The 23,819-nt window shown below is 59.3% G+C and overlaps 4 protein-coding genes across 7 annotated transcripts in view; 2 read left to right on the forward strand and 2 right to left on the reverse strand.

The window, feature by feature from the left end:
- Positions 1 to 5,067, forward strand: part of PTPRA (protein tyrosine phosphatase receptor type A) — a 112,374-nt gene extending 107,307 nt beyond the window's left edge. For all 4 annotated transcript variants that reach the window (XM_065662007.1, XM_065662020.1, XM_065662015.1 and 1 more), the window contains 6 exons: positions 62 to 138; positions 1,679 to 1,813; positions 2,206 to 2,331; positions 2,788 to 2,939; positions 3,240 to 3,375; positions 4,604 to 5,067. In XM_065662007.1, coding sequence (XP_065518079.1) covers positions 62 to 138; positions 1,679 to 1,813; positions 2,206 to 2,331; positions 2,788 to 2,939; positions 3,240 to 3,375; positions 4,604 to 4,678 — 701 coding nt within the window. In that variant the 3' untranslated portion in view covers positions 4,679 to 5,067. The remainder of the gene's footprint in view (positions 1 to 61; positions 139 to 1,678; positions 1,814 to 2,205; positions 2,332 to 2,787; positions 2,940 to 3,239; positions 3,376 to 4,603) is intronic.
- Positions 5,068 to 11,301: 6,234 nt separating this feature from the next.
- On the forward strand, positions 11,302 to 15,441 carry MRPS26 (mitochondrial ribosomal protein S26). The gene is given in 5 exon segments (XM_065662069.1): positions 11,302 to 11,373; positions 11,376 to 11,614; positions 13,505 to 13,642; positions 14,813 to 14,936; positions 15,241 to 15,441. Coding segments are annotated over 5 exon segments (705 nt in total). The 3' UTR covers positions 15,373 to 15,441.
- Positions 15,442 to 16,658: 1,217 nt separating this feature from the next.
- On the reverse strand, positions 16,659 to 18,836 carry LOC136005002 (neurophysin 1-like). The gene is made up of 3 exons (XM_065662082.1): positions 18,717 to 18,836; positions 17,493 to 17,697; positions 16,659 to 16,708 (listed from the first exon to the last, which is right to left on the reverse strand). The coding sequence occupies exons 1-3, from the start codon at positions 18,834 to 18,836 to the stop codon at positions 16,659 to 16,661; spliced, it is 375 nt and encodes a 124-aa protein (XP_065518154.1).
- Positions 18,837 to 21,421: 2,585 nt separating this feature from the next.
- LOC136007447 (vasotocin-neurophysin VT) lies at positions 21,422 to 23,403 on the reverse strand. Its single transcript, XM_065665324.1, has 3 exons — positions 23,284 to 23,403; positions 22,151 to 22,352; positions 21,422 to 21,585 (listed from the first exon to the last, which is right to left on the reverse strand). Exons 1-3 carry the CDS (start codon positions 23,401 to 23,403, stop codon positions 21,422 to 21,424), a joined length of 486 nt encoding a protein of 161 aa, XP_065521396.1.
- Between the last annotated feature and the right edge of the window lie 416 nt (positions 23,404 to 23,819).

Genomic DNA, 23,819 nt, shown 5'->3' on the forward strand with positions numbered 1-23,819 from the left:
TTACCAGAGCCGTGCTTTGGAGGTGCTCCTCAGAACTCAGATCATTTCCCTTCTGTTTCAGATGAGTTCAACCGAGTAATCATTCCAGTGAAGAGAGGTGAAGAGAACACAGACTACGTAAACGCGTCCTTCATTGACGTGAGTCTTCTTTAACCTTCTCTCCATCTTCTCCCAGTGGAAACTCTTTACCCGACGCTGCTTCCTATGGAAAGGATTTGTCCCCCAACTCTCCTTCTCTGGGTTCCATAAGGCTCTTTCCACTTGACTTTGCTTTGTGTCACTGGACGGTGCTGGGTTCTTTCTCCAAGAAACCTCTCTATGTAGAAGAGGAGAGCTGAGCCTCCAAATCTTGGTCTCACTTCCACTCTGGGCTCTGATGCTGGCTCTGGAGGAGCAGATGCACGTAGCCGTGGCAATGATTGCTCTCCAGCACTCTTCATTTGGTCAGACAACATCCACTAGATTAGGTAATGGAGCAATAGACGGATGCCAAAGCCCCTGAGAAAACCCAGGTCAATCCCATTATACCTGTCTGGGTGACGGGAGGAGGTGAGGCAGAGAGGTTAAGTGCTTTCCTCACTCCAAGGAGGAGGTAAGTGATTGCACATCCCTTTCTTGTGCGTAATCCTATTGACTTCAGGGGGACATCTCATCTGAGTGTTTATCTTGGTGCAGTGATGCCAGAGCTGGCTGCCTGACGGAGCCCTGCTCTTTTCTAGTCCAATTTCTATTTCCATCTCCTAATGGCAGGGTGTTTTTTCCCCCCAAAGGACAGTCACTGCCATGGGTTGAACCAGTAAAACCAGCTTACTCCCAATTACAACATCCCAAATGAATTGCTCCCTGCAATCTCTTTTGCTGGTCCCTATGGGTTGCTCCAGCTGCGTGAGCATCCGACACAGTGCAGCGGGAACAGTCTCTGTGTTCTGCTCCAGCATCAGAAAGCTTAAATGTCATGGAAGAGATTTTTGTCCAGGATTCAATTTCCTGCCTCTGCTGAACTTTGCTTAAATGACCAGTTCCAAATGACGAAGCAGCTTTAGTCACAGTCTGCAGCGAGGGCACAGGGGACATCGGAAGGGTTTGGAAACAGAAGCTCTTTGTGGTGGAGGAAGAGACAGAGTCACCCAGACCTGCTGCTGGTCTGCATAGATCGTAGATCCCAGAGTGGTTTGTGTTGGATGGGACCTTAAAGCTCCTCCAGCTCCAACCCCTGCCACGGGCAGGGACCCCTTCCACTGGAGCAGCTTGCTCCAAGCCCCTGTGTCCAACCTGGCCTTGGACACTGCCAGGGATGGGGCAGCCTCCACTTTGCAACATCTCTTAGGAGTGCTGGAAACCCAAATGACTTGGGTTCTTCACCAGATGGATGAGGCCATGCATGTGCAGGGGATGTGATCCTCCTCCTCCTGCTGCATTTCTTTATGAACAATGCAGCATTACCCGTGGTAAAGCTCTGGCTGATGGCACCTCAGCTGCTGAGCAGTGGTGTGGTAATGCCCACGATGGGGACATAGCCCACTGTGAGAGCAGGTTTCTCTGTGATCATTCCATGGCCAGTCGTGATGCTCCCCACATTTAACTGGGCTTGGTAACCCAGTCATCTCCAAGAGCATTCCTCCCAGTGCTCCCAGCACCCAGGCTCTGCCACTCATCGTTGTCCCCATTCTCAATGCAGGGTTATCGCCAGAAGGACTCCTACATCGCCAGCCAAGGACCGCTGCAGCACACGATAGAGGACTTCTGGAGGATGATCTGGGAGTGGAAATCCTGCTCCATAGTGATGCTGACGGAGCTGGAGGAGAGAGGCCAGGTAAGCACCAGGGGATAGCTGCATTTAAGCCCCAGCAAAGTAAATCAGTGTGACCCCTTAAATTCACCCCATGGACCCCGGTACTGCCCGCACCACTCATGGTGGGTGCTCTGTCACCTCTTCTCTGTCAGGCAATACATTTCAGTCTCTACTTAACTAATCCAGAGTCCAGTTGTTTGTAGACACAGGGTGGGGGAGATGTTCAATGAATTAACTCTGGACCCTCAGTTCTCAGAGCACTCTTGTGTGCAGTGAGCTGCTCCTCTCCAAAGCACACCCATGGAATCCCACTTGGTTTTGGGCATGCTGGCCCCTGGAGAAGGCTTCTTCTATTCAATCCCATGGGAAAAGACAGGTTCTTCATGCTGTCTCCTCTCCTAATGCTTTCGCAGGAGAAGTGTGCCCAGTACTGGCCATCTGATGGCTCTGTGTCCTATGGAGACATCACCGTGGAGCTGAAAAAGGAGGAGGAATGTGAGAGCTACACAGTGCGGGACCTGCTGGTAACAAACACCAGGGTAAGAGTCTGACCTTCCCCTTGCAGGGAGCAATGGATGCTCTTGGGTTTGGCCATCAGTAACCCTCACTAATGGTGCTTTGTGATTCCTGTTGAAAGTGCTGAGCCTTCCCTCTGATGTCTTCAGCCCCATCATGTCCCCATCATCCCAAAGCAGTGTCCATGCCCTGCAGTCCCACCTTGTTCCCTCTGCTTACCTTCCATTCCAAGAGTCTGGCTGATTGCTTCTCATCCATCTTCTCTGCTGCCACTCAGCAGCCTTCATCCTTCTTCTGCCCCATCCCTTTGCCCACCACCCAACCTCCCTCCTGCTCCTGGTTCCCCACATCCTGCCCTGCTCCATGACATGGGAATGCCCTCCCTTCACAAGCAGGTTTTCCCAGAGCCCTGAGCTGGTGGGTTTCATGGTATGGATCTCCCACCAACGTACTGACCTCGACCTGTCCTCTCCCACCAGGAAAACAAGAGCCGGCAGATTCGGCAGTTCCATTTCCATGGCTGGCCAGAGGTTGGGATCCCTGGGGATGGGAAGGGAATGATCAACATCATCGCAGCTGTGCAGAAGCAGCAGCAGCAGTCCGGCAACCACCCAATCACTGTGCACTGCAGGTAAAGCCTGCGTGGAGCAGGGCTTGGCCACCCCTCCATGGGGACCTGCTCTGCGAGGAGCTCAGGAGATGATGGTCCAAGGTCCCTCAGAAGATTTGGGCTGAGCGGAAGCAGCCTATGCAGACGTGCTATGGGGTTTTCCTGCTTGGCTAAGCAAAGAGGCTTTGGTCCTGTAGAGCTAAACTGGGAAAGGCTGGGGCAGCACTGGTGGCTCCTCCAGTTCTACAGTGGTTTCCCTATGGATTGTTCCCAGAGCCAAGCCCGCAGGATGTGTCCTTTACCTTCTGCTTTCTCTTGCAGTGCCGGAGCAGGAAGAACAGGCACCTTCTGTGCCCTGAGCACTGTCCTGGAGCGGGTGAAGGCTGAAGGGATTCTCGATGTCTTTCAGACAGTGAAGAGTTTAAGACTACAGAGGCCGCATATGGTGCAGACACTGGTAAGAGCCCCCATGCTCCTCCTGCAACCCCAGAGCTCCACAGGAGCAAGCTGAGGACTCAGCATTGAGCAGTCAACCCCTGCTTGAGGGTTTCATCTCTCCACCAAAGAGTGAAGGATGGAGGGGGTTCAGGAGGTACCAGCCCATCCTCTTGTTAGGACATCTGAAAGAGTGGAGCTTGGCTGGATGAGGGCATCATCAAGTCCCTTAAGAGCACTGACACAAGCTCTAGGAACCTCCTTGGAGACATGCCCCATTCCTGGCAGTGCTCAAGGCCAGGTTGGACACAGGGGCTTGGAGCAAGCTGCTCCAGTGGAAGGGGTCCCTGCCCGTGGCAGGGGTTGGAACTGGATGAGCTTTAAGCTCCCTTCCAACACGAACCTTTCCATGATCCTCAGCCAAAGCCCACATATTTGTGGGCTTGAGGAGAGGCTGTGGCACAGCTTGGGCATGCGGGGAGCACTGGAGCAGGCAGGACTAGATGAGGTCTTGCAAGAGCACTTTGCAAGGATACTCAGGGATTTAAAATAAGGTCCTTGGGGATTGAAACAGGAGCTAAGGGAGGAAGGGGAAAGCTGAGTTTCTCTTGTTGATGGCATTAGCAAGGAGGGTGGGCAGCCCAGTTTTGGGTGGCACAAAGGAGGTGGGACCTGCTCATGGGTGGAAATCCAGTTCCTGCCCTTGGTCTGGGCTGAGGACACCTGACCATGCTTGGTCCCAGCTTCCCACAGACCAGCATAGAATCACAGAACCAACTAGGTTGGAGAAGACCTTTAAGACCATACAGTCCCAGCCTGGTTTGGGTTGGAAGGGACCTTAAAGCTCCTCCAGCTCCAACCCCTGCCACGGGCAGGGACCCCTTCCACTGGAGCAGCTTGCTCCAAGCCCCTGTGTCCAACCTGGCCTTGAGCACTGCCAGGGATGGGGCAGCCACAGCTTCTCTGGGCACCCTGTGCCAGCGCCTCAGCACCCTCACAGGGAAGAGCTTCTGCCTTATCTCCAGCCTAAATCTTGCCCCGTTTCAGTTTGAACCCATCCCCCCTTGTCCTATCACTGCACTCCCTGATGAAGTCCCAAAGATCAAGTCCAGCCTTTGCCCACCAAGCCCACCATAACCCACATCACTGAGGGCCTCATCTACACGTGTTTCAAGCACTTCCACGCACCACATCGTGCCTCAAGAGTGGATTTGCCTGCTCTAACCCTGTGCTCTCCCCGCATCCCCCAGGAACAGTACGAATTCTGCTACAAGGTGGTGCAGGAATACATCGACGCCTTCTCAGACTACGCCAACTTCAAGTGAAGACAAGGAGAAACCCACCCCGAATCCAATGACAGAAGAGTTGCCTTCTTTAATATTTTGTAATATTCTGTTTGTTAATATACCCCTTTCCCCCCCCCCGAACAAAAAACCAACAAAATATGTGTATATATCTTAACTGTTTTAGAGGTTGGTACCATAAGCTTCATATTAGCTGGAGATTTTATATGTAGCAAAGTGTTAGTGCGGATACTGTTGGCTCCTTTTTTTCCAATGTTCTATTGGGGAATTAAACAGCGTGATGTTTGGATGGAGATGGTGCCCCCCTCTCTGTGCCGGAGAGCTGGGGCAGGCTGGGATTTGCTTTGTAAATCTCTTTTTGTTTTCTCTCTGGAGGGAGTAAAAGCCTTTTTAAAAAACCAGAAGGAAAAGAGAGCCTGGGTCTCATCTCGACAACCAACCCAAACCCATGGGCACAAGGTGCTGGGCCTGCAGGGAGGTGGGTTCGCACTTTGCTGCTCTTAAAAACCAGGAGAACAAAGGAAAAAGCCTCTTCTGTGGGTGTGTGCATAGCTCTAAATATCATAGAACCATGGAGCGGTTTGGGGTGGAAAGGACCTTAAAGCTCATCCAGTCCCAACCCCTCGCCATGGGCAGGGATGCTTCACTCTAGACCGTGTCACCCAAGGCTCCGTCCAACGTGGCCTTGAACACCACCAGGGATGGGGCAGCCACAGCTTCTCTGGGCACCCTGTGCCAGCGCCTCAGCACCCTCCCAGGGAAGAACTCCCTTAGATCTGCTGTAAATATCCGAGTTTTTGGAGCCAAAGCCAATAGTTTCACCCTTCAGGGTCAAGCCGCCACGTGCTGCTGGTTTGGAAACCGAAAGGATCATGGTGGCAGCAACTGCTGGGATTTTCACCCCCCAAAATAGCCCCAGAACCCAGAAAAACAAAAGGGTTTTTGCTCCCTGAAGGAAACATCCATGCGGTTGGTGATGGATTTTGGACCTGCCGCAGGGATTGGGACCACTGTGGCCTTGAGGTGAGGATGCTCACCGTGGCTCTGCCGACCCCAGCAGATAAGGATGCTGCTGTCTGGCTCTCATGGTCTGAGCTCTGTCTCCTTCCAGGTGCCACCCAGACCCTTCCCTTGTCTTGGTCTGTAACAGAACCAAAAGAGCAGTTACGGACCCAGCTCCGATTGACAGCGTGCTGCAGGCTTTTGCCTCCATCCTTGGACCAGGGGACCTCCATCCCGAGGTGCTGGAGGAGATTTCAGGTTATTTCTTGGAGCATCTCAAGAGATCCCAGCCTGGTTCGTGTCGGAAAGGAGCTTAAAGCTGCTCCAGCTCCAAGCCCCTGTGTCCAACCGGGCCTTGAGCACTGCCAGGGATGGGGCAGCCACAGCTTCTCTGGGCACCCTGTGCCAGCGCCTCAGCACCCTCACAGGGAAGAGCTTCTGCCTAAGAGCTCAGCTCAGTCTCCAGCTCATCTCAATCCCAGTCCCCCAAAACAACACAAAACACCCCCTATTAATGACCCCACTGCTGCCATCATCCATCACCTGCCCCCCGTGAGCCCCAACATCATCATCACTAAGCTCTGGCTGCTGATTTGGTGGGGCACTGGCCGGGTCTGTACATCACATCCTGAAGTGAAGCAGGGACCCTCCTGGGATGCAGGGTCCACACTCACCCCCCACGGATGCTCTCCCTGGGGACAGGGACCATCCCAAACACCTGAATCCCGGCTGCTCCATGATCCTATTAATGATGTGCATTCCCGTTTATCCCTGCCTTCCCAATGGAGGGATTTCGGGGTGTGTGGAGCTGCCCTGACCTTTCCCCACAGCATCTGCTGCTTCCAACTGCAAACAGCAGAGACACGAGCGGCGGCTGGAGCTAATCCAGGGCTGGATCCTGCCTAAATCCCCATCCCTGTGTCACATCCCAGGAACCGGTGGCTTTGGGCTGTGTGCCCATTGCCAGCATCGATGTGGGGGTGATGAGCATGATATGGGGGCAGAACTGGGGATACTGGGGGGGGGGGAAACTGAGGCACGGAGAGTTTGCTCCCCATCCTTCACCAAGAGCTGCGCTGTCCATGGGGCTGGGGACCATCTGGGCTGGATCCAGCCCTTTCGCAGCCGTCAGGAGCCGTGTTGGGAATTGAGCCCATTCCCGGGGATCCCCAGCCCTAAAAGAGGGGTGCTGGGTGCTGTCCTGAGGGGATGTGAGAGGGAAGGATGTGATGGGCTCTGGCTCTATCCAATGGAGGAGGGCGATGCCATCAGTGAGGCCGTGGTCCCCCATGGGAGCAGTGACAGGGACAACGTCACCATCACCAAGCCCTACAAATAGAGATGCTCAGCCCGGCCACCGCTGCCACCGTCACCGCTGCCACCGTCACCGCTGCCACCGTCACCGTCACCCAGCCAGGTGAGCCTGCCCCTGCGTCCATGGGGTGGGGTGGGTTGGGGGGTGCTGGTGCCATGTAGGGACCCTGGGGGGGTGTGCTCCTGATCACCTCGAATCAGACCCTAATGGCACCCTCAATGGGCTGTCAATGCTGGACCCAAACTCCAGCAGCATCCCGGGGTGCTCAGCCCCTCCAGCATCTCCATGCTGGAATCGCCTCAGAGAGCACCTAAGGGTGCTCGTACCCACTGCATCTACCCATGGGTGTTCATAGCATCTGCATCTCCATCCCCAAACCACCCCAATCAGCACCCATGGGTGCTCATACCTGCTGCATCTCCGTCCCCAAACAGCACCTGTGGGTGCTCATACCTGCTGCACCTCCATCCCCAAACCACCCCAATCAGCACCCGTGGGTGCTCGTACCCACTGCATCTCCATCCTCAAACCACCCCAATCAGCACCCATGGGTGCTGGTACCCGCCACACCTCCATCCCCAAGCCACCCTAATCAGCACCCATGGGTGCTCGTACCTGCTGCACCTCCATCCCCAAACCACCCCAATCAGCACCCATGGGTGCTCACTCACTTCTCCACTCCCACCTCCCCCCCACCCCAGCTCCCAGGGGTGGCTCTGGTGTGGGTGCCGCTGGAACAAGTCCCCCCCCTGTCCCTACAGCCCCCCCCGGCCATGGCACCCCACGGGGCCCTGCTGCTGCTGGCCCTGCTGCTGCTGGCCTCTGCTGTGCCCCCCTGCCCTGCCCAGCACTGGTCCCATGGCTGGTACCCGGGGGGCAAGCGGGACCTGGCGCCCCCCCCAGCCCTGCAGGTAGGCACAGCAATGGGGTGAACCCCCCACAATGGGGTTACCCCCCCCCCCGGGTTGGTTTATCCCGGGTTTGTGCCCCACACACTGGGATTATCCTCCCCCCCCCCCCGGTGTTATAATCCCTCCATGTTATCCCTCCCCTTGGATTATCCCTCTCCCAGGATTAACCCCCTGTTGTTATCTGCCCCCCCCCAATCCGCATTATCTCCCTCGGGTTACACTTCCCTAAATCCCTATGGATTACCCCCTGATGGATTATCCCTCTCCCCATGATTACCCCCACAAGTTACCCCCACTCAGATTTATTACCCCCCCCCTTACACCCCTTTTGTTACCCTCCCCCAGATTACCCCTTCCTGAATCACCCCCGGATTAACCTCCTGGATTAATCCCATGGGATTACCCTGCCGGGATCCTCCCCATATTAACACCCCACTGGATTAAGACACTGGGTTAACCCCATGGAATTAACTCCCCCGGATCCACCCCCCCCCCCCATATTGCCCCTGTGATTAACACCCTGGGGTAATGGATCAACCACATGGGATTAAATCCTACAGATTCCCCAGGGATTAGCCCCTGGATTCCCCCTGGATTAACGGCCCTGGGGTTCCCCCCCAGATTATCCCCTGGGTTAAACACCCGGATTAAGACCCTGGGTTAAACCCCTGGGATTAAACCCCGGATTCCCTCGGGATTCCCCATGGATGCTCCCGTGTCCGCTCTCCCGCAGGTCTCAGCCCCGCTCTGGCGCTGCCCCCCGCCCCGGTGCCCGCCGCGGAGGGAGGAGCCGCTGCTGGTGAGCGGGTCTGGGGGGGACCGGGATGTGGATACAGCTGGGGATGGAATTGGGGATGGGGATGGGGATAAGGATGGGGATGGGGATGGAATTGGGGATGGCAATGGGGATAGGGCTGGGTCTGGGGCTGGGGACCGGACTGCGGATGGGGACCGGGCTGGGGACCGGGCTGGGGCTGGGGACCAGGCTGGTGATGGAATTGGGGATGGTGATGGTGATGGGGATGGGGATGGGGATGGGGACCGGGATGGGGACAGGGATGGGGATGCGGGTGTGAATGAGGATGGGGATGAGTATGGGGACCGGAAAGGGGATGTGGATGGGGACCTGGATGAAGACGGAGATGGGGACCAGGGACGGGGACCAGGATGAGGATTGAATTGGGGATGGTGATGGGGATAGGGCTGGGGATGGAATTGGGGATAGGGCTGGGGACGAGGATGGGGACTGGGATGGGGATAGGGATGAGGATGCGGGTGTGAATGAGGACGGTGATGAGGATGGGGATGTGTACGGGGACTGGAAAGGGGATGTGGATGGGGACCTGGATGATGATGGAGATGGGGACCAGGGATGGGGACCGGGATGGGGATGGAATTGGGGATAGCAATGGGGATAGGGCTGGGGATGGGGGCAGGATGGGGATGGGGACAGGATGGGGATGGGGACCGGGATGGTGACAGGGATGGGGATGTGGGTGTGAATGAGGACGGCGATGAGGATGGGGACCGGAAAGGGGATGTGGATGGGGACCTGGATGAGGATGGAGATGGGGACCAGGGACGGGGACTGGGATGGGGATGGAATTGGGGATGGTGATGGGGACGGGATGGGGACCGAGATGGGGATGGGGACGAGGACGGGGACCGGGATGGGGACAGGGATGGGGATGCGGGTGTGAATGAGGGCGGTGATGAGGATGGGGATGTGTACGGGGACCGGAAAGGGGATGTGGATGGGGACCTGGGTGAGGATGGAGATGGGGACCTGGGACGGGGACCGGGATGGGGATGGAATTGGGGATGGGGATAGGGCTGGGGCTGGGACTGGGGCCGGGGCCGCTGCTCCGTGACCAGCCCCGGCCCCACCAACGGGCGGTTCCTCCGCAGGGGGCGGCGCTGCGGGGCCGGGAGCGCTGAGCGGGGAGCGGGGAGCGGGGAGCGGCAGCGGCCGAGCCCCGGGAGCGAGCGGCAATAAAGGGGCGCGGGGAGCTGGGTCCGAGTGCTGCGGCGGAGCGCGGGGGCAGGTCCCGTCCCCGGCGGCCCCTGTCCCGGGAGGTTCCGTGCCCCGCATCCCGCGGGAGCCGCCTCCAGGGGCCCCTTACGGGTTCCACGTCCCATTCCCTGGGGGGCTCCGCGTCCGGTGTCCCGAGGGCTCCACGTCGCCTGTCCCGGGATCCCATGTCCCGGCGCAGCCGTGCCCTGCGCGGTTCCAGGCTCCGTGTCCCGCATCCCGTGTCCCAGGGTTTCCATGTTCTGTATCCCATGCGCCGCGGGGCTCCATGTCCCGTATCCCGTGTCCCGCATCCCGAGGGTTCCATGTCCCGTATCCCGTGTTCCATGGGGAGCACCGTGTCGCGGGGTGGGGGGGGGGGGGGTGCCGTGTCCCGACGGGAATGGCTGGGTTTCATGGGGGTGCTGTCCCGTCTGGGGTGTGTTACATCCCTCAGGGTGTGTGTCGGGGGGAAGGGGCTGTTCCATAGGGATCCATATCCCGCGGGATGGGATTATCATAGAATCATGGAATGGTTTGGGCTGGAAAGGACCTCAAGATCATCCAGTTCCAACCCCCCTGCCATGGGCAGGGACACCTCACACTAAACCATCCCACCCAAGGCTTCATCCAACCTGGCCTTGAACACTCCCAGGGATGGAGCACTCACAACCTCCCTGGGCAACTCATTCCAGTGCCTCACCACCCTCACAGGAAAGAATTTCCTCCTTAGATCCAGTCTAAACTTCCCCTGTTTCAGTTTGAACCTGTTACCCCTTGTCCTGTCACTACAGTCCCTGATGAAGAGTCCCTCCCCAGCATCCCTATAGGCCCCCTTCAGGTACTGGAAGGCTGCTATGAGGTCACCACGCAGCCTTCTCTTCTCCAGGCTGAACAGCCCCAACTTCCTCAGCCTGTCTTCATACGGGAGGTGCTCCAGCCCCTGATCCTCCCCGTCCCGCAGGGAGGTGGCCCCTGTTCCATTGGGATGGGTCCGTATCCCGCGGTGTTCTGTATCCTACGGGGTGGGGTGGGGGGGCCGTGTGTCCCATGTCCCGTGGGGTGGTCATTGTCCCATAGGACACCGTGTCCCATTGGATACCGTGTCCCATAGGGTACTGTGTCCCATAGGACACCGTGTCCCATAGGGTACCGTGTCCCATTGGATACCGTGTCCCATAGGGTACTGTGTCCCATAGGACACCGTGTCCCATTGGATACCGTGTCCCATTGGATACCGTATCCCATAGGACACCGTGTCCCATTGGATACCGTGTCCCATAGGGTACTGTGTCCCATAGGACACCGTGTCCCATTGGATACCGTGTCCCATAGGCAGTAGTGTCCGTACCCTAGAGGGTCCCACGGGACACCACCACCACCACCCCCAGGGACTACATTTCCCATGATGCCCCGCGGCCCGCTCCCCTTCCCATAATGCCCCTGCGGGAGCCTCACTCTGGTGACGCCACTTCCGCCGCCCGCCCCGCCATGCTGCGGGCGCTGTGGCGCTGCCGGCCGGGGCCCGGGCCCGGGCCCGGGCCCGTCCCCGGCTGGGCCCCGCGGCTCGTCCCGGCGCGGGGCCGCAAGACGCGGCACGACCCCCCCGCCAAGTCCAAGGCGGCGCGGGTGAAGCTGCCCCCGCCCGTGGACCCCGAGGAGCTGGTGGTGATCACCGAGCGCTACCGGCAGCACCGCCTGGTGCTCGCAGCGCTCCGGTACCGCCCGGCGCGGGGCCGCTGCGGGGACGGGAGCCTGGGGACTGGCGGTGGGGCTGCAGTGGGGCAGGGGAGGGTTGGGGGCTGGCAGTGACTGGGTATGGGGCTGGCTGTGGGGCTGCTGTGGGGCACAGGAGGGTCTGGGGGGGGCTGTAGTTTGGGATGTGGGGCTGCTGTGGGGCTGCAATGGGGCAGGGGAGGGTTGGGGGCTGGCAGTGACTGGGTATGGGGCCGGCTGTGGGGCTGCTGTGGGGCAGGGGAGGGTCGGGGGCTGGCAGTGACTGGGTATGGGGACGGCTGTGGGGCTGCTGTGGGGCAGGGGAGGGGTTGGGGGGGTGTGGTGTGGGATGTGGGGCTGCTGTGGGGCAGGGGAGGGTTGGGGGCTGGCAGTGACTGGGTATGGGGCCAGCTGTGGGGCTGCTGTGGGGTAAAGGGCTTGTCAGTGGGGCTGCAGTGGGGCACAGGAGGGTCTGGGGGGGTGTGGTGTGGGATGTGGGGCTGCTGTGGGGCAGGGGAGGGCTGGGGGCTGGCAGTGACTGGGTATGGGGCTGGCTGTGGGGCTGCTGTGGGGCACAGGAGGGTCTGGGGGGGGCTGTGGTTTGGGATGTGGGGCTGCTGTGGGGCAGGGGAGGGTTGGGGGCTGGCAGTGGCTGTGGGTATGGGGCCGGCTGTGGGGCTGCTGTGGGGCAGGGGCGGTTTCGGGGGCTGGCAGTGGCTGTGGGTATGGGGCTGGCTGTGGGGCTGCTGTGGGGCAGGGGAGGGCTGGGGGGGTGTGGTTTGGGATGTGGGGCTGCAGTGGGGCAGGGGAGAGTCAGGGGCTGGCAGTGGCTGGGTATGGGGCCGGCTGTGGGGCTGCTGTGGGGTAAAGGGCTTGTCAGTGGGGCTGCAGTGGGGCACAGAAGGGTCTGGGGGGGGTGTGGTGTGGGATGTGGGGCTGCTGTGGGGCAGGGGAGAGGTTGGGGGGTTCTGTGGTTTGGGATGTGGGGCTGCAGTGGGGCAGGGGAGGGTTGGGGGCTGGCAGTGACTGGGTATGGGGCCGGCTGTGGGGCTGCTGTGGAGCAAGGGACTTGTCAGTGGGGCTGCAGTGGGGCACAGGAGGGTCGGGGGGGGGTGTGGTGTGGGATGTGGGGCTGCTGTGGGGCAGGGGAGGGTTGGGGGCTGGCAGTGACTGGGTATGGGGCCAGCTGTGGGGCTGCTGTGCGGCAAAGGGCTTGTCAGTGGGGCTGCAGTGGGGCACCTGTGAAGCAGAGAAGCATTGGGTTTGTGGTCACATTGAGCTGCTGTGATGTGGGGCTGGGTGTCAATGTATGGGGCTGCTGTGGGGCAGGGGAGGGTTGGGGGCTGTCAGTGACTCTGTGTATGGGGCCAGCTGTGGGGCTGCTGTGGAGCAAGGGGCTTGTCAGTGAGGCTACAGTGGGGCACAGGAGAGTTTGGGGGCTGGCAGTGGGGCACCTGTGAAGCAGAGAAGCATTGGGCTTGTGGCCATATTGGGCTGCTGTGATGTGGGGCTGGATGTGGGGTCGGGTATCAATCTATGTGGCTGCTGTGATGAAGAGCTCTGTTGCGGGGTTGGATGACAATCTCTGGGGCTGCTGTGGGGCAGGGGGCTGGTTATGGGGCTGGATGTAGGGTTGGGTATCAATCTATGTGGCTGCTGTGATGAAGAGCTCTGTTGCGGGGTTGGATGACAATCTGTGGGGCTGCTGTGGGGCAGGAAACGTTTGGGGCCTCCAGAGCCCCTTTGCCATAGGGCTGTTTGGACACCTTAGATTCCAGTGGGGCAGGGTTGGGGCTGGGCTGGCTGTGGGGCAGGTTTAGAACCCCCCCCCCCCGTACTCAGTGCCAGGCAGGAGCTGAGCAGCCTCCCCCGTGCTTGTCCCCTCCCGGCAGGGCCGAGTTCAGGGCCGAGGTGGCGCAGAAGAAGCGGGAGGCCCTGCTCAGCCAGGAGGACTCGGCCAGGCTCCTGCAGGAGCACCAGCGCCTCATGGCCTGGAACCAGGAGGAGAACGCGCGGCAGCGGGCGCGCAGGTGAGCCCCGGCCAGGCTCGGGGGGAGCGGGGCTGGAGGAGCCCTTGGAGCTCACCCACTCCAGCCCTTACCCCAGCGCTGCCAAGGCCACCCCTGCCCCATGGCACTGTGGCCTCGTCTCCACGCTGTGTGAGCACTTGCAGGGCCGGTGCCTGCAGCCCTGCCCTGGGCAGCCTGTTCCAATGCCTGAGCACCCTCTGGGGCAGGAATGGTTCCTCAGCTCCATCTAAACCTGCCCTGGGGCAGCTTGAGGCCGGTTCCTCTTGTTTTAAAGCTGATTTCTTACCTGTGCGAGCTCCCTGCCCTTTGTGGCTTCAACTTCTGCTTGCGCAGAACTGAATTCAGTTTCCTGAGAGGCAGCTTCGTTTCTGCAAAGCCGCTTTTATCTTTGACCCTTTCCCTGGGAGGGTGCTGAGGCGCTGGCACAGGGTGCCCAGAGAAGCTGTGGCTGCCCCATCCCTGGCAGTGCTCAAGGCCAGGTTGGACGCAGGGGCTTGGAGCAAGCTGCTCCAGTGGAAGGGGTCCCTGCCCGGGGCAGGGGTTGGGGCTGGAGGAGCTCTAAGGTCCCTTCAACCCAAACCAGGCTGGGGTTCTGTGGCCTAAGCTTTGTCCTTCCTTACCTAAACCCGCACCCGCAGCGCTCCCGTCCCGGTGCGGAAGGGGCCGTCACGGAGGGGGTTTCTCCGCCTTCCCTCCAGCGCCAGCCTCTGCTCAGGCCCGGGAGTTGCCTCGGGATACCCTGGGGGGGGTCCGTGCTTCCAGGGAAATCGGCGTCTGCTGCACCCGGAAAAGAGGGCGAGGCTGAAGGGAAAAGCCCGTCAGTCCCATCCCCATGGCCGAAGCACTCGAGCTTCCGCATCCTGCTGGAGGAATCCCACTGGGGCTCCCAAACGGAGCCAGGCCCTGCTGGGTCTCAGGTCTGCGGCATCCGTGTCGTTGCCAGTCTCTTTGAAAGCTTTTCCATGAAGGTTTTCCGCTGTTTTTCCTCTCAGAGAAGGAGGGAATTCTCTCCATCCCTGTGCTGAGATCAGCCCGGGCTCTCCATCCCGGCTCCGCTGCTCCTTCCCATTTGTTCTGGCTCTGCTTTTCATCCCAAGGGATTATGTGTCTCACCAACATGCCACCCCCCAGAGCGTGATCAGTCGCCTTGTTTTCCTTTCCCTATGGCAGGGAGGAAAGACTTAGGAAAGAAGAGGAAGAGGAGAGGAGGCAGAAGCTGAAGGCTGCCGAGACCCAAGCCAGGAAAAGGGAGGCTTTCCTGAAGGAGAGGGAGAAGGAAGTTCTCCGGCTCCAGGTGAGAGCAGCGCAACGCTGCCTGCGTGGGGTTTGATGGCAGCTCCTGGGGGCCGTATGGAAGCTGGAGGCTTATTCCCTTAGGGATTCGTATGTTGGCACCTTCCAGGAGCTTTGACAGCGTGTGGATGGGATGGGGGCTGAGTGAGAGCTCTGAAAACAGGGTGGAATCATCCCAAGGGAGGGAATAACAGCTGGCTGCAGCTCCTGCTGGGATGCTGCTGGCACCACGGGGCCTCTCAGCACCAGCAGCTCCCGTGGTGCCTCGGCCATGTGTTAAGAGCTGCTCCTTGTCCTTCCTTTAGGAAGAAGCCAAAACCTTCATCACCCTGGAGAACCTGGATGCCCGGATCGAGGAATGCCTGGACAACCCCCGCAACTACAACTTTGCCATTGACAAGGAAGGGCGGATTGTCAAGCGGACAATGTTGTCCTAACAGCTCCACTTAGGAGCCGGTTTCTTTCCTTCTAATGGATAAATCCACCTGGAATTGGTGGAGAACAGCCCTGTGGTTCTGGCTCTGCTTCTTCGGAAGGGATGATGCCTGCGGGAAGGAGGGTAAGGGAGAAACATGGGCTCACAACAAGTGAGTCTCAGCCCTGCTGCCTGAGGAGCTGCTCGTGTTCATGTGCCTCCTGCTCTGCCTCTGGCATTGCACCTCCCACAGCATCCCTCCTGTTTTCACACCACACATGTAGGGGGTGGAAAACAGGAACGATCCCAAGGAAAACAGGATCCCAAGGAAAACAGGAACGATCCCAGGAACATCCTGGCTCTGCACTCCCTGGGGCTGTTTCTCCACCCCTCTAGGTGCTTATGAAGGGAAACAGGTCTGAGTGGCTTAGTAGGAAACACCAACCCTCCCCTTTCTGTTGTTAGGGGGTAAGAATTCATTGTGCCTCTGGCTCCTGCTGTGGCCGAGGGACCTGCTGGTCCTGTTTGTGCAAAGGAGGGTTTAAAGCACATCTGGGCTGTGGCTAAGTGAGAGCACGTGCAGAATCACTTCTGATACTGGCGTGCACGTGCCTCTTCCTTCAGCCTTATTTTGCTCATCACCTGGAGCTGCTTCTGCCTAAGAGCTCAGCTCAGTCTCCCCTCGGGCAGGTTCAAGCCATTCCCCTTGGCCTGGCCCTACAGGCGCTTGTCCCAAGCCCCTCTCCAGCTTTCCTGCAGCCCCTTTAGGCACTGGAGCTGCTCTCAGCTCTCCCCTTCAGGAGCCTTCTCTTGACCAGGCTGCCCCAGCCCAGCTCTCTCAGCCTGGCTCCAGAGCAGAGCTGCTCCAGCCCTCGCAGCATCCCCATGGCCTCCTCTGGCCTCGCTCCATGAGGTCAGCCAGTACCCCCAAGTCCTTCTTAGTGCTGCTCTTCCCAGTCTTCCCCAGGCTGTGTTTGCTCCTTGTGATTGAACTGCCCCAGGGGCAGGACCTTGCACTTGTTGAGGTTCGCGCAATCCCCCCTCTCCAGCGTGTCCAGGTCCCTCTGCATCCCATCCCTTCCCTAAACCCACCTTTTCCCCTCCATCCCAGCCTCCCGAGCACCCAAACCCTTTCATGCCATAAACCCCACAGCCCCTCGTGATCGTTTTTCTGTACAAGCTTTATTTCTAATGAAGAGCATCGCTCCAGGCTGAGTCACGGGCTTGCCTCGTCTGTTCCCGACCTGCCGTGGGGCTGCTGCAGTGATGGATAAGGGATCCTGCCGGGATTCTTCTCCCCGGGGTGGTCTATGCAAACAGCGTCTCTTGGTCGCAGGATGAGTCAACCAGGCAGCCCTCTGCATGGGGGGAGAAAGGGGATGGAGCGAGACAGCAGGAGCCAACCCTCCCAGCTCCCCCGGTGTGGATTTTAATTGCATGGAGTTTAATAACAAGACCGTGTCCTGAAGCTCTCCAGGATCTGTGGTGGGATCTCTGGTTGTGAGGCTGGGAAAGCGTGATGGAAGCAGGAGGGGCATGGACTGCTGTGCACCACAGGAGCTCTGCTGCTTGCTCAGCCCCCTGCTTGCTGTCTGCTTGCTTCTATCCCTGAAACCTCAAGGTCTGTTATCGCCCTCCCTGGTGTTGGGATCAGTCCTGCCCTGGGTGGATGGACAGGTCGTGGAATTGGTTGGAAAAGCCCTTTAAGCTCATCCAGTCCAACCATTCCCAGCACTGCCAAGGCCACCACTGTCCCATGGCACTGAGGCCCCGTCTCCACAGTGTGTGAGCACTTGCAGGGCCGGTGCCTGCAGCCCTGCCCTGGGCAGCCTGTTCCAATGCCTGAGCACCCTCTGGGGCAGGAATTGTTCCTCAGCTCCATCTAAACCTGCCCTGGGGCAGCTTGAGGCTGGTTCCTCTTGTCCCATCCCTTGTTCCTTGGGAGCAGAGCCCAGCCCCTCCTGGCTCCATCCTCCTGGCAGGCACTTGTAGGGAGCCATCAGGTCCCCCCTGAGCCTTCTCTTCTTCAGACTGATCCCCGCAGCTCCCTCACCAGATGGACAGGGCAGCGCAGATCCCTTGGGACACGTCCCCCCTCCCACTTGGCCATCACAACCTCCCCATGACGGGGCTGGGACCCACCGGTGCTGCAGCAGATGCCGGGGGCCGCGCAGGTCCCTCCGCCGCTGCCGCAGGGTTTGTGTCCGGCCTCGCAGGGGGTGGGCAGGAAGGATTCCTCCTGGCACCGCAGCGTTTCCGAGGTGCCCAGGTAACAGCCCAGCTCCTCGCCGCAGCAGATGTTGGGGCCGAAGCAGCGGCCCTTGTTCCTGGGACCGCAGGGCAGGCACTGCTCGGGAACAGCCATAGGGGAGAGTGAACCGGGACGCACCTGCAATCAGTGCGCTGCACTTCGCAGAATCCCAGAATCCCAAGGGTTGGAAGGGACCTCAAAAGATCATCCAGTCCAACCCCCCTGCAAGAGCAGGGTAACCTACAGTACATCACACAGGAACTTGTCCAGGCGGGCCTTGAATATCTCCAGTGTAGGAGACTCCACAACCCCCTGGGCAACCTGTTCCAGTGCTCTGTCACTCTTACAGTAAAGAAGTTCTTCCTGATGTTAACGTGGAACCTCCTGTGCTCCAGTTTACACCCATTGCCCCTTGTCCTATCACTGGATATCACTGAAAAAAGCCTAGCTCCATCATCCTGACACCTACCCTTCACATATTTGTAAACATTGATGAGGTCACCCCTCAGTCTCCTCTTCTCCAAGCTAAAGAGACCCAGCTCCCTCAGCCTCTCCTCATAAGGGAGATGTTCCACTCCCTTAATCATCTTTGTGGCTCTGCGCTGGACTCCTTCAAGCAATTCCCTGTCCTTCTTGAACAGAGGGGCCCAGAACTGGACGCAATATTCCAGATGCGGCCTCACCAAGGCTGAGTAGAGGGGGAGGAGAACCTCTCTTGACCTACTAACCACTCCCTTTCTAATGCACCCTAAGATGCCATTTGCCTTCTTGGCCGCAAGAGCACATTGCTGGCTCATGGTCATCCTCCTATCCACCAGGACCCCCAGGTCCCTTTCCCCTTCACTACTTTCCAGCAGGTCAACCCCCAACCTGTACTGGTACATGGGGTTGTTCTTCCCCAGATGCAAGACTCTACACTTGCCCTTGTTGAATTGCATCAAGTTTCTCCCTGCCCAACTCTCCAGCCTGTCCAGGTCTCGCTGAATGGCAGCACAGTCCTCTGGTGTGTCAGCCACTCCTCTTGAGCCTTCCCTTTGGTCTTTTCCCACCATCTACCGGCATCGTCCCTCATGGATACCCAGGAACGTTGGGAAAAGGAAAAGGATGGGACTCACCTTCCTGATATCCATATCCAGGACGGCGCGTTTGCCCCCGATGGGGCAGTTCTGGATGTAGCAAGCGGAGGAGAGCGCCAAGAGCCCCAAGAGGCAGACAGCGAGCGCCTTGCAGGGCATGGCTGCGGGTTGGGAGGCTTCCCAGCTTTCCCCTCTGGAAAAGCAGCCCTGGATATATAGTGCCGGCTCCTACTTACACATTCCGGCGCCAGCGTCACCCGCCTGCCTTAAGAACCACAAGGAATTGCTTCCCACACCAAGGGCTCTGCTAATAGCCGGAGGTCGAGGACGTGAGGTCAAGGCCAAGGTGTTGGTTTGCTCCTTGGTGACGAGGCCGACCACGACAGCGAGGGAAACGTGCAGAGGTTGTGGATCAGTTCGGGGCCCTTCTCTGCCGTTCCCTTCAGGCTGCGCCTCGTTGCTCCATGTTCGGATCGGGATCGTTCTGGTGTGGTTTGGGATGGGATAGAGGAAGGCGATAGGATGGAGGAGAGAGGTGAGAGGGGCATCGTGCTCCCCTTGGCTTCAAAATCCCTTCTGGTGGGAGCAAAAACCAATCCCAATCCTCCGCTGGGATCATCTGTGGGATCTGGGGTGGGAAACGATGGGTCCTTCCCAGCCGTCTCTGCCTGTGTCGCTCGAAGCTCGGTGCCGGGCTCAAGCTGCTTTGGGATGATGGTGACCACGATCCCATCCCTGGCTGCATTGAGGGAGCCTGGAAACACCAAACCCTATTGGCAAAGGCCCGAACCCCCACATTTCCCCCTTGGCTCCTGCGCTGGAGCTTGGGCAGGATGCCCTGGACCACGTCACCAATGGGTCCCTGTAGAAACAGCGCCGAGGATGCAGCCACACAGGCTCCTGCTCACCCCAACCCTTTGCCTTCGTTACCACAATTAAGAGCTGAATCAATTCCTGTGCTGTGGACAAACCCTAATGCCGAGGCCATTATCCCAGTCCCTCCTTGCGCCTCCTTAATTGGGAATTGGGCAGCGCAGAGCCGGAAAGCCGCGACCTCTCCTCATGGCCTCCGGCTTGCTTTGAATTGGGCCACTTACTGTGGCCACGGGGGCCGGCGCTGAGGGCACCCAGGTCCTGCTCACACACCCGGGGTCAGGCAGCAGGGCCCTGGGGACGAGCCAGGCACCGGTGTCCATGATAATGGGATGCAAATGGGGCTCAGCACCAGTCCTGTAGCATCCCAGCGGCTCGATCCCAGCTGTGGTATGGGATGGGGGTGGTGGTGGTGGGGAAATACCTACCTGGAGCATCCCAAATGGGTCTTGGGGTGCCCTGACCCCCATGGGCAGGATTGGGATGTGTCCTGTGTGGAAAACCCCCTCAGTTATCAGCTCCCTGGTGTTTTTGGGGATGTTGATGCCCCGATGCCCAAGCTCCCATCAGCATCCTGCATCCCGGCTCAGCCACACGTCCCTGACGCTGCAGGAGATGCTGGGGTTCACATCCTGCATCCCGGGATGCAGCACTGAGCTGAACAGCCTGATTCCTTCATCCCATGGATGGAATCATCCATCCAGGCTGCTGTTGCCCCTTTCCCAATGGTTTTGGGGGTGATTTGGGGTCTCCCACCTCCAAAGGGCTGGGATACGATGCTCATTGCAGGGAGCAGGCGCTGGGTCAAGCCTGCGGCCCTGTGAGGGGCAGGATGGGACCCGCTGGAATGGCGGAGCTCCACCTCCCGAAGGTGCCACCTCCCGCAGGGACGTTATAAAGGATGAGCTGTCCCCAGATCCCAGCCCAGAGAGAGCCCGGAGCAGGGACCCCGCAGGGTAAGAGACCAGGGGAGCGGGGAGCGTTGGGATAACGGTGTCCCAAATAGGGGAGAGGGTTGGGATAATGGTGTCCCAAATAGGGGAGAGGGTTGGGATAATGGTGTCCCAAATAGGGGGAGAGGGTTGGGATAATGGTGTCCCAAATAGGGGAGAGGGTTGGGATAATGGTGTCCCAGATAGGGGGAGAGGGTTGGGATAATGGTGTCCCAAATAGGGGAGAGGGTTGGGATAATGGTGTCCCAAATAAGGGGTGAGGGTGGGATAACTGGGGCTGATCCACCATCACCCATTTGGTGATGATGATGATGGGGAAGGATACCACCAGCCCCACGGTGTGTGTGAATTCGGGAGCCCAAATCCGCCTGTTTTTAGGGTGGTTTTGGGGTGGTTTTCCTTGTGTTCTATCATTTTTAGGAGCTGTGCTTGAAGCAGCCCATTGTGCTCGTTCCTGAAGGCAGCGAGGCCTCACATCTGCCCCGAGGAGGGGTCTTGGCCAGAGGTAACAGGATGGTGGCGCACCCCATCACTGTCCCCATCACTGGGGATACTGGGAGCTCAGCACCCATGGGTGTTGCCGGGGCTATTGTGTGGAACTCTTAAGGCCAGCTCTGCCCGAGCTCCTTGCCCTTAGCACTGCCAGAGCAAGGATAAAGCAAAACCCCTGAGGATGGGAGCGAACAGCATAGGAATAGATGGGGACATGGGAAGGGCGACAAGGGAGACCCATCCACCTCCAGTGCTGCCCCACATCCATCCCTGCACCCTCTCTGTGTCCTGTGGGGCCCTCCCATGACCCATCCCCAGCACCCAGGACGAAGCCAGCACAGTGCACAAGGGCTTTTATTGGGTCAGGTATTTACAAGGCTGGGGTCTGGGTATCGGTGCTGGCTTGGGGGGGGATGCACCCCAGGCTCAGAGGGAGGGATGCTTGCCCTGCTGCTGCCGGTTCGCCAAGTGCATGAGCTTGAGGAGCAGGTCTCCAGCCGAGCCGTCCAGCACCGTCAGGTTCTTCTCTGCCGCCTCCTGAGCCCCATCGCTGCTCTCGTCCAGGCAGGCGGTGTCCATGGCGCAGGTCTCTTCAGTGGAAAGCAATGCACCAGGGACAGGTTATTCGGGTTGTTTAGGGAGGTTATTGCGGACTGGGAATGGTTCGTTTCGGGTGGGGAAGGGGTTGGTGGCACCGGAGATGCTCGTGCTCCGGTTTTAGTCCCTCTGTTAACCAGGGAGTGGGGCTGGCAGGGGTATTTCCAGCACAATGAGGAGTGAGAACATCCTGGATGGGAAATATCCCATTGTGGCGGCTCAGGAAGGAGCTTTGAGCCCAAAACCCCTAAAGAATGGTTTGGGTTGAAGGGAGCTTAAATCCCATTCAGTTCCAACCCCTGCCATGGGGGCAGGACCCCTTCCACTGGAGCAGCTTGCTCCAAGCCCCTGTGTCCAACCTGGCCTTGAGCACTGCCAGGGATGGGGCAGCCACAGCTTCTCTGGGCACCAGCGCCTCAGCACCCTCACGGGGCACAACTCCCTTCCCCCGACCCTAAACCCGACTGTCCCAAACCTGCCCGCAGCCGCCGCCTCCCTTCCCCTCTCCGTGCTCCCAACGCCTCCATCCCGCTCCCCGTTGCCCGCATCCCTCCTCACCGGGGGTGCAGCAGACGCCGGGCGCGGCGCAGCGGCCGCCGTTGCCGCAGGGCTGCCCGCCCGCCCGGCACGGGGAGGGCAGCGAATCCTCCTCAGCGCAGCGCCGCGTCTCCGCCGTGCCCAGGTAGCAGCCCAGCCCCGAGCCGCAGCAGATGCCGGGCCCGAAGCAGGTGCCTCTGTTCCCGGGGCCGCAGGGCAGGCACTGCGGGGGAGATGCTTCCATCAGCGCCGGATCGCAGCGTGGTTTGGGTTGAAGGGAGCTTAAAGCTCCTCCAGCTCCAACCCCTGCCACGGGCAGGGACCCCTTCCACTGGAGCAGCTTGCTCCAAGCCCCTGTGTCCAACCTGGCCTTGAGCACTGCCAGGGATGGGGCAGCCACAGCTTCTCTGGGCACCCTGTGCCAGCGCCTCAGCACCCTCCCAGGGAAGAGCTTCTGCCTAAGAGCTCAGCTCAGTCTCCCCTCGGGCAGGTTCAAGCCATTCCCCTTGGCCCACCCTCTCCTTATTCCCCATCTTTCCCACCCTTCTTGCACTTGTATTGCTTTGCCAGCCCTTGGAGGTGCCACCCTGGCAGAGGGTGACCTGTTCTGTCCCCATCACCAGCAGCGCGTCTTCACGCTGCGGGACTGGTCCCTCTTTAGGCACTCCCCATTGCGTCCCCCCACCGTGCTCCCTGTCCCTGCTCCATCGAATCATAGAATCACAGAATGGTTTGGGTTGGAAAGGACCTGAAGATTATCCAGTTCCAACCCCCTGCCATGGGCATTGATGTATCCTGTCCCCGCTCCATGGACGTATCCTGTCCCTGCTCCATGGATGTATCCTGTCCCTGCTCCATGGATGTATCCTGTCCCCACTCCATGGACGTATCCTGTCCCTGCTCCATGGATGTATCCTGTCCCCCCACTCTGCCATGTCCAAGCCTGAGGTGACAACAGCATTTCGGGGTGCTCATCCTCCACTTGTGTGCCCCTGGGCATAGTCCCCCAACCCTCCCAAATAGCGGGTGCACTGGGGAACATAGCACAGCCAAGGGTGCCCACAGGTGATGGGGAGCCTCAGCATCCCACGGAGCTTCCCTGCGCTCCCCAAACCCCCACCCCGTATCCCCATATCTCCCATCTCACCCCATACCTGCCGCAGGGCTGTGTCGCTCAGCGCCCGTTTGCCACCTCGGGGGCAGTTCTGGATGTAGCATGCGGAGGACAAGGCGAGGAGGCAGAGGAAGGAGAGGGGCAGCGAAGGCTCTGCCATGGTGCCACGGGTGCCGCTCGCTTTGCATCTGGCCCTGTGCTGTGCAGGCTGCTATTTATGCTGCTGTCACCCCTTCCCATGGGAGGAGGAGGAGGAGGAGGAGGAAGGAAGGGGCTGGGTTGTTGTTTTGTTGCTTTGCTGCTTTTTTTTTTTCCCCTCCCCAAATCGCATCCAAGCAAATCTGTGACTGAGATGATTCAGTGCTGGAGCTGAGCGCAGGGGTGGTGCATCCCATCAGCACCCCCCGAGCCCTGGCTGCTCCGAGGGGCACCACATGGGTGGACATTGGAGGGTGCGGGTTTAGGGAGAGGAAGATGCTGGGTTGGGAGGGACGCAGGTTTGGAACGTGCTGGGTTGGAAGAGGTGTAGGTTTGGAAGATGCTGCTTTGGGAGGGATGCCAGTCTGGAAGATGCTG

This window comes from Lathamus discolor, chromosome 1 (genome assembly GCF_037157495.1).
Source record: "Lathamus discolor isolate bLatDis1 chromosome 1, bLatDis1.hap1, whole genome shotgun sequence".
Taxonomy (NCBI): Eukaryota; Metazoa; Chordata; class Aves; order Psittaciformes; family Psittacidae; genus Lathamus; species Lathamus discolor.

Bases quoted from the DNA above. Each gene is read 5' to 3' on its own strand.
- LOC136005002 (XM_065662082.1), bottom strand. From the start codon at position 18,836: ATGCCCTGCAAGGCGCTCGCTGTCTGCCTCTTGGGGCTCTTGGCGCTC. The intron at 17,698-18,716 runs GTGAGTCCCATC...GTTCCCGAGCAG, and splicing joins TGGATATGGATATCAGGAAG to TGCCTGCCCTGCGGTCCCAG. The intron at 16,709-17,492 runs GTGGGTCCCAGC...CCCCCCATGCAG, and splicing joins CGGCATCTGCTGCAGCACCG to AGGGCTGCCTGGTTGACTCA.
- LOC136007447 (XM_065665324.1), bottom strand. From the start codon at position 23,403: ATGGCAGAGCCTTCGCTGCCCCTCTCCTTCCTCTGCCTCCTCGCCTTG. The intron at 22,353-23,283 runs GTATGGGGTGAG...TCTCCCCCGCAG, and splicing joins GCGACACAGCCCTGCGGCAG to TGCCTGCCCTGCGGCCCCGG. The intron at 21,586-22,150 runs GTGAGGAGGGAT...TTTCCACTGAAG, and splicing joins CGGCGTCTGCTGCACCCCCG to AGACCTGCGCCATGGACACC.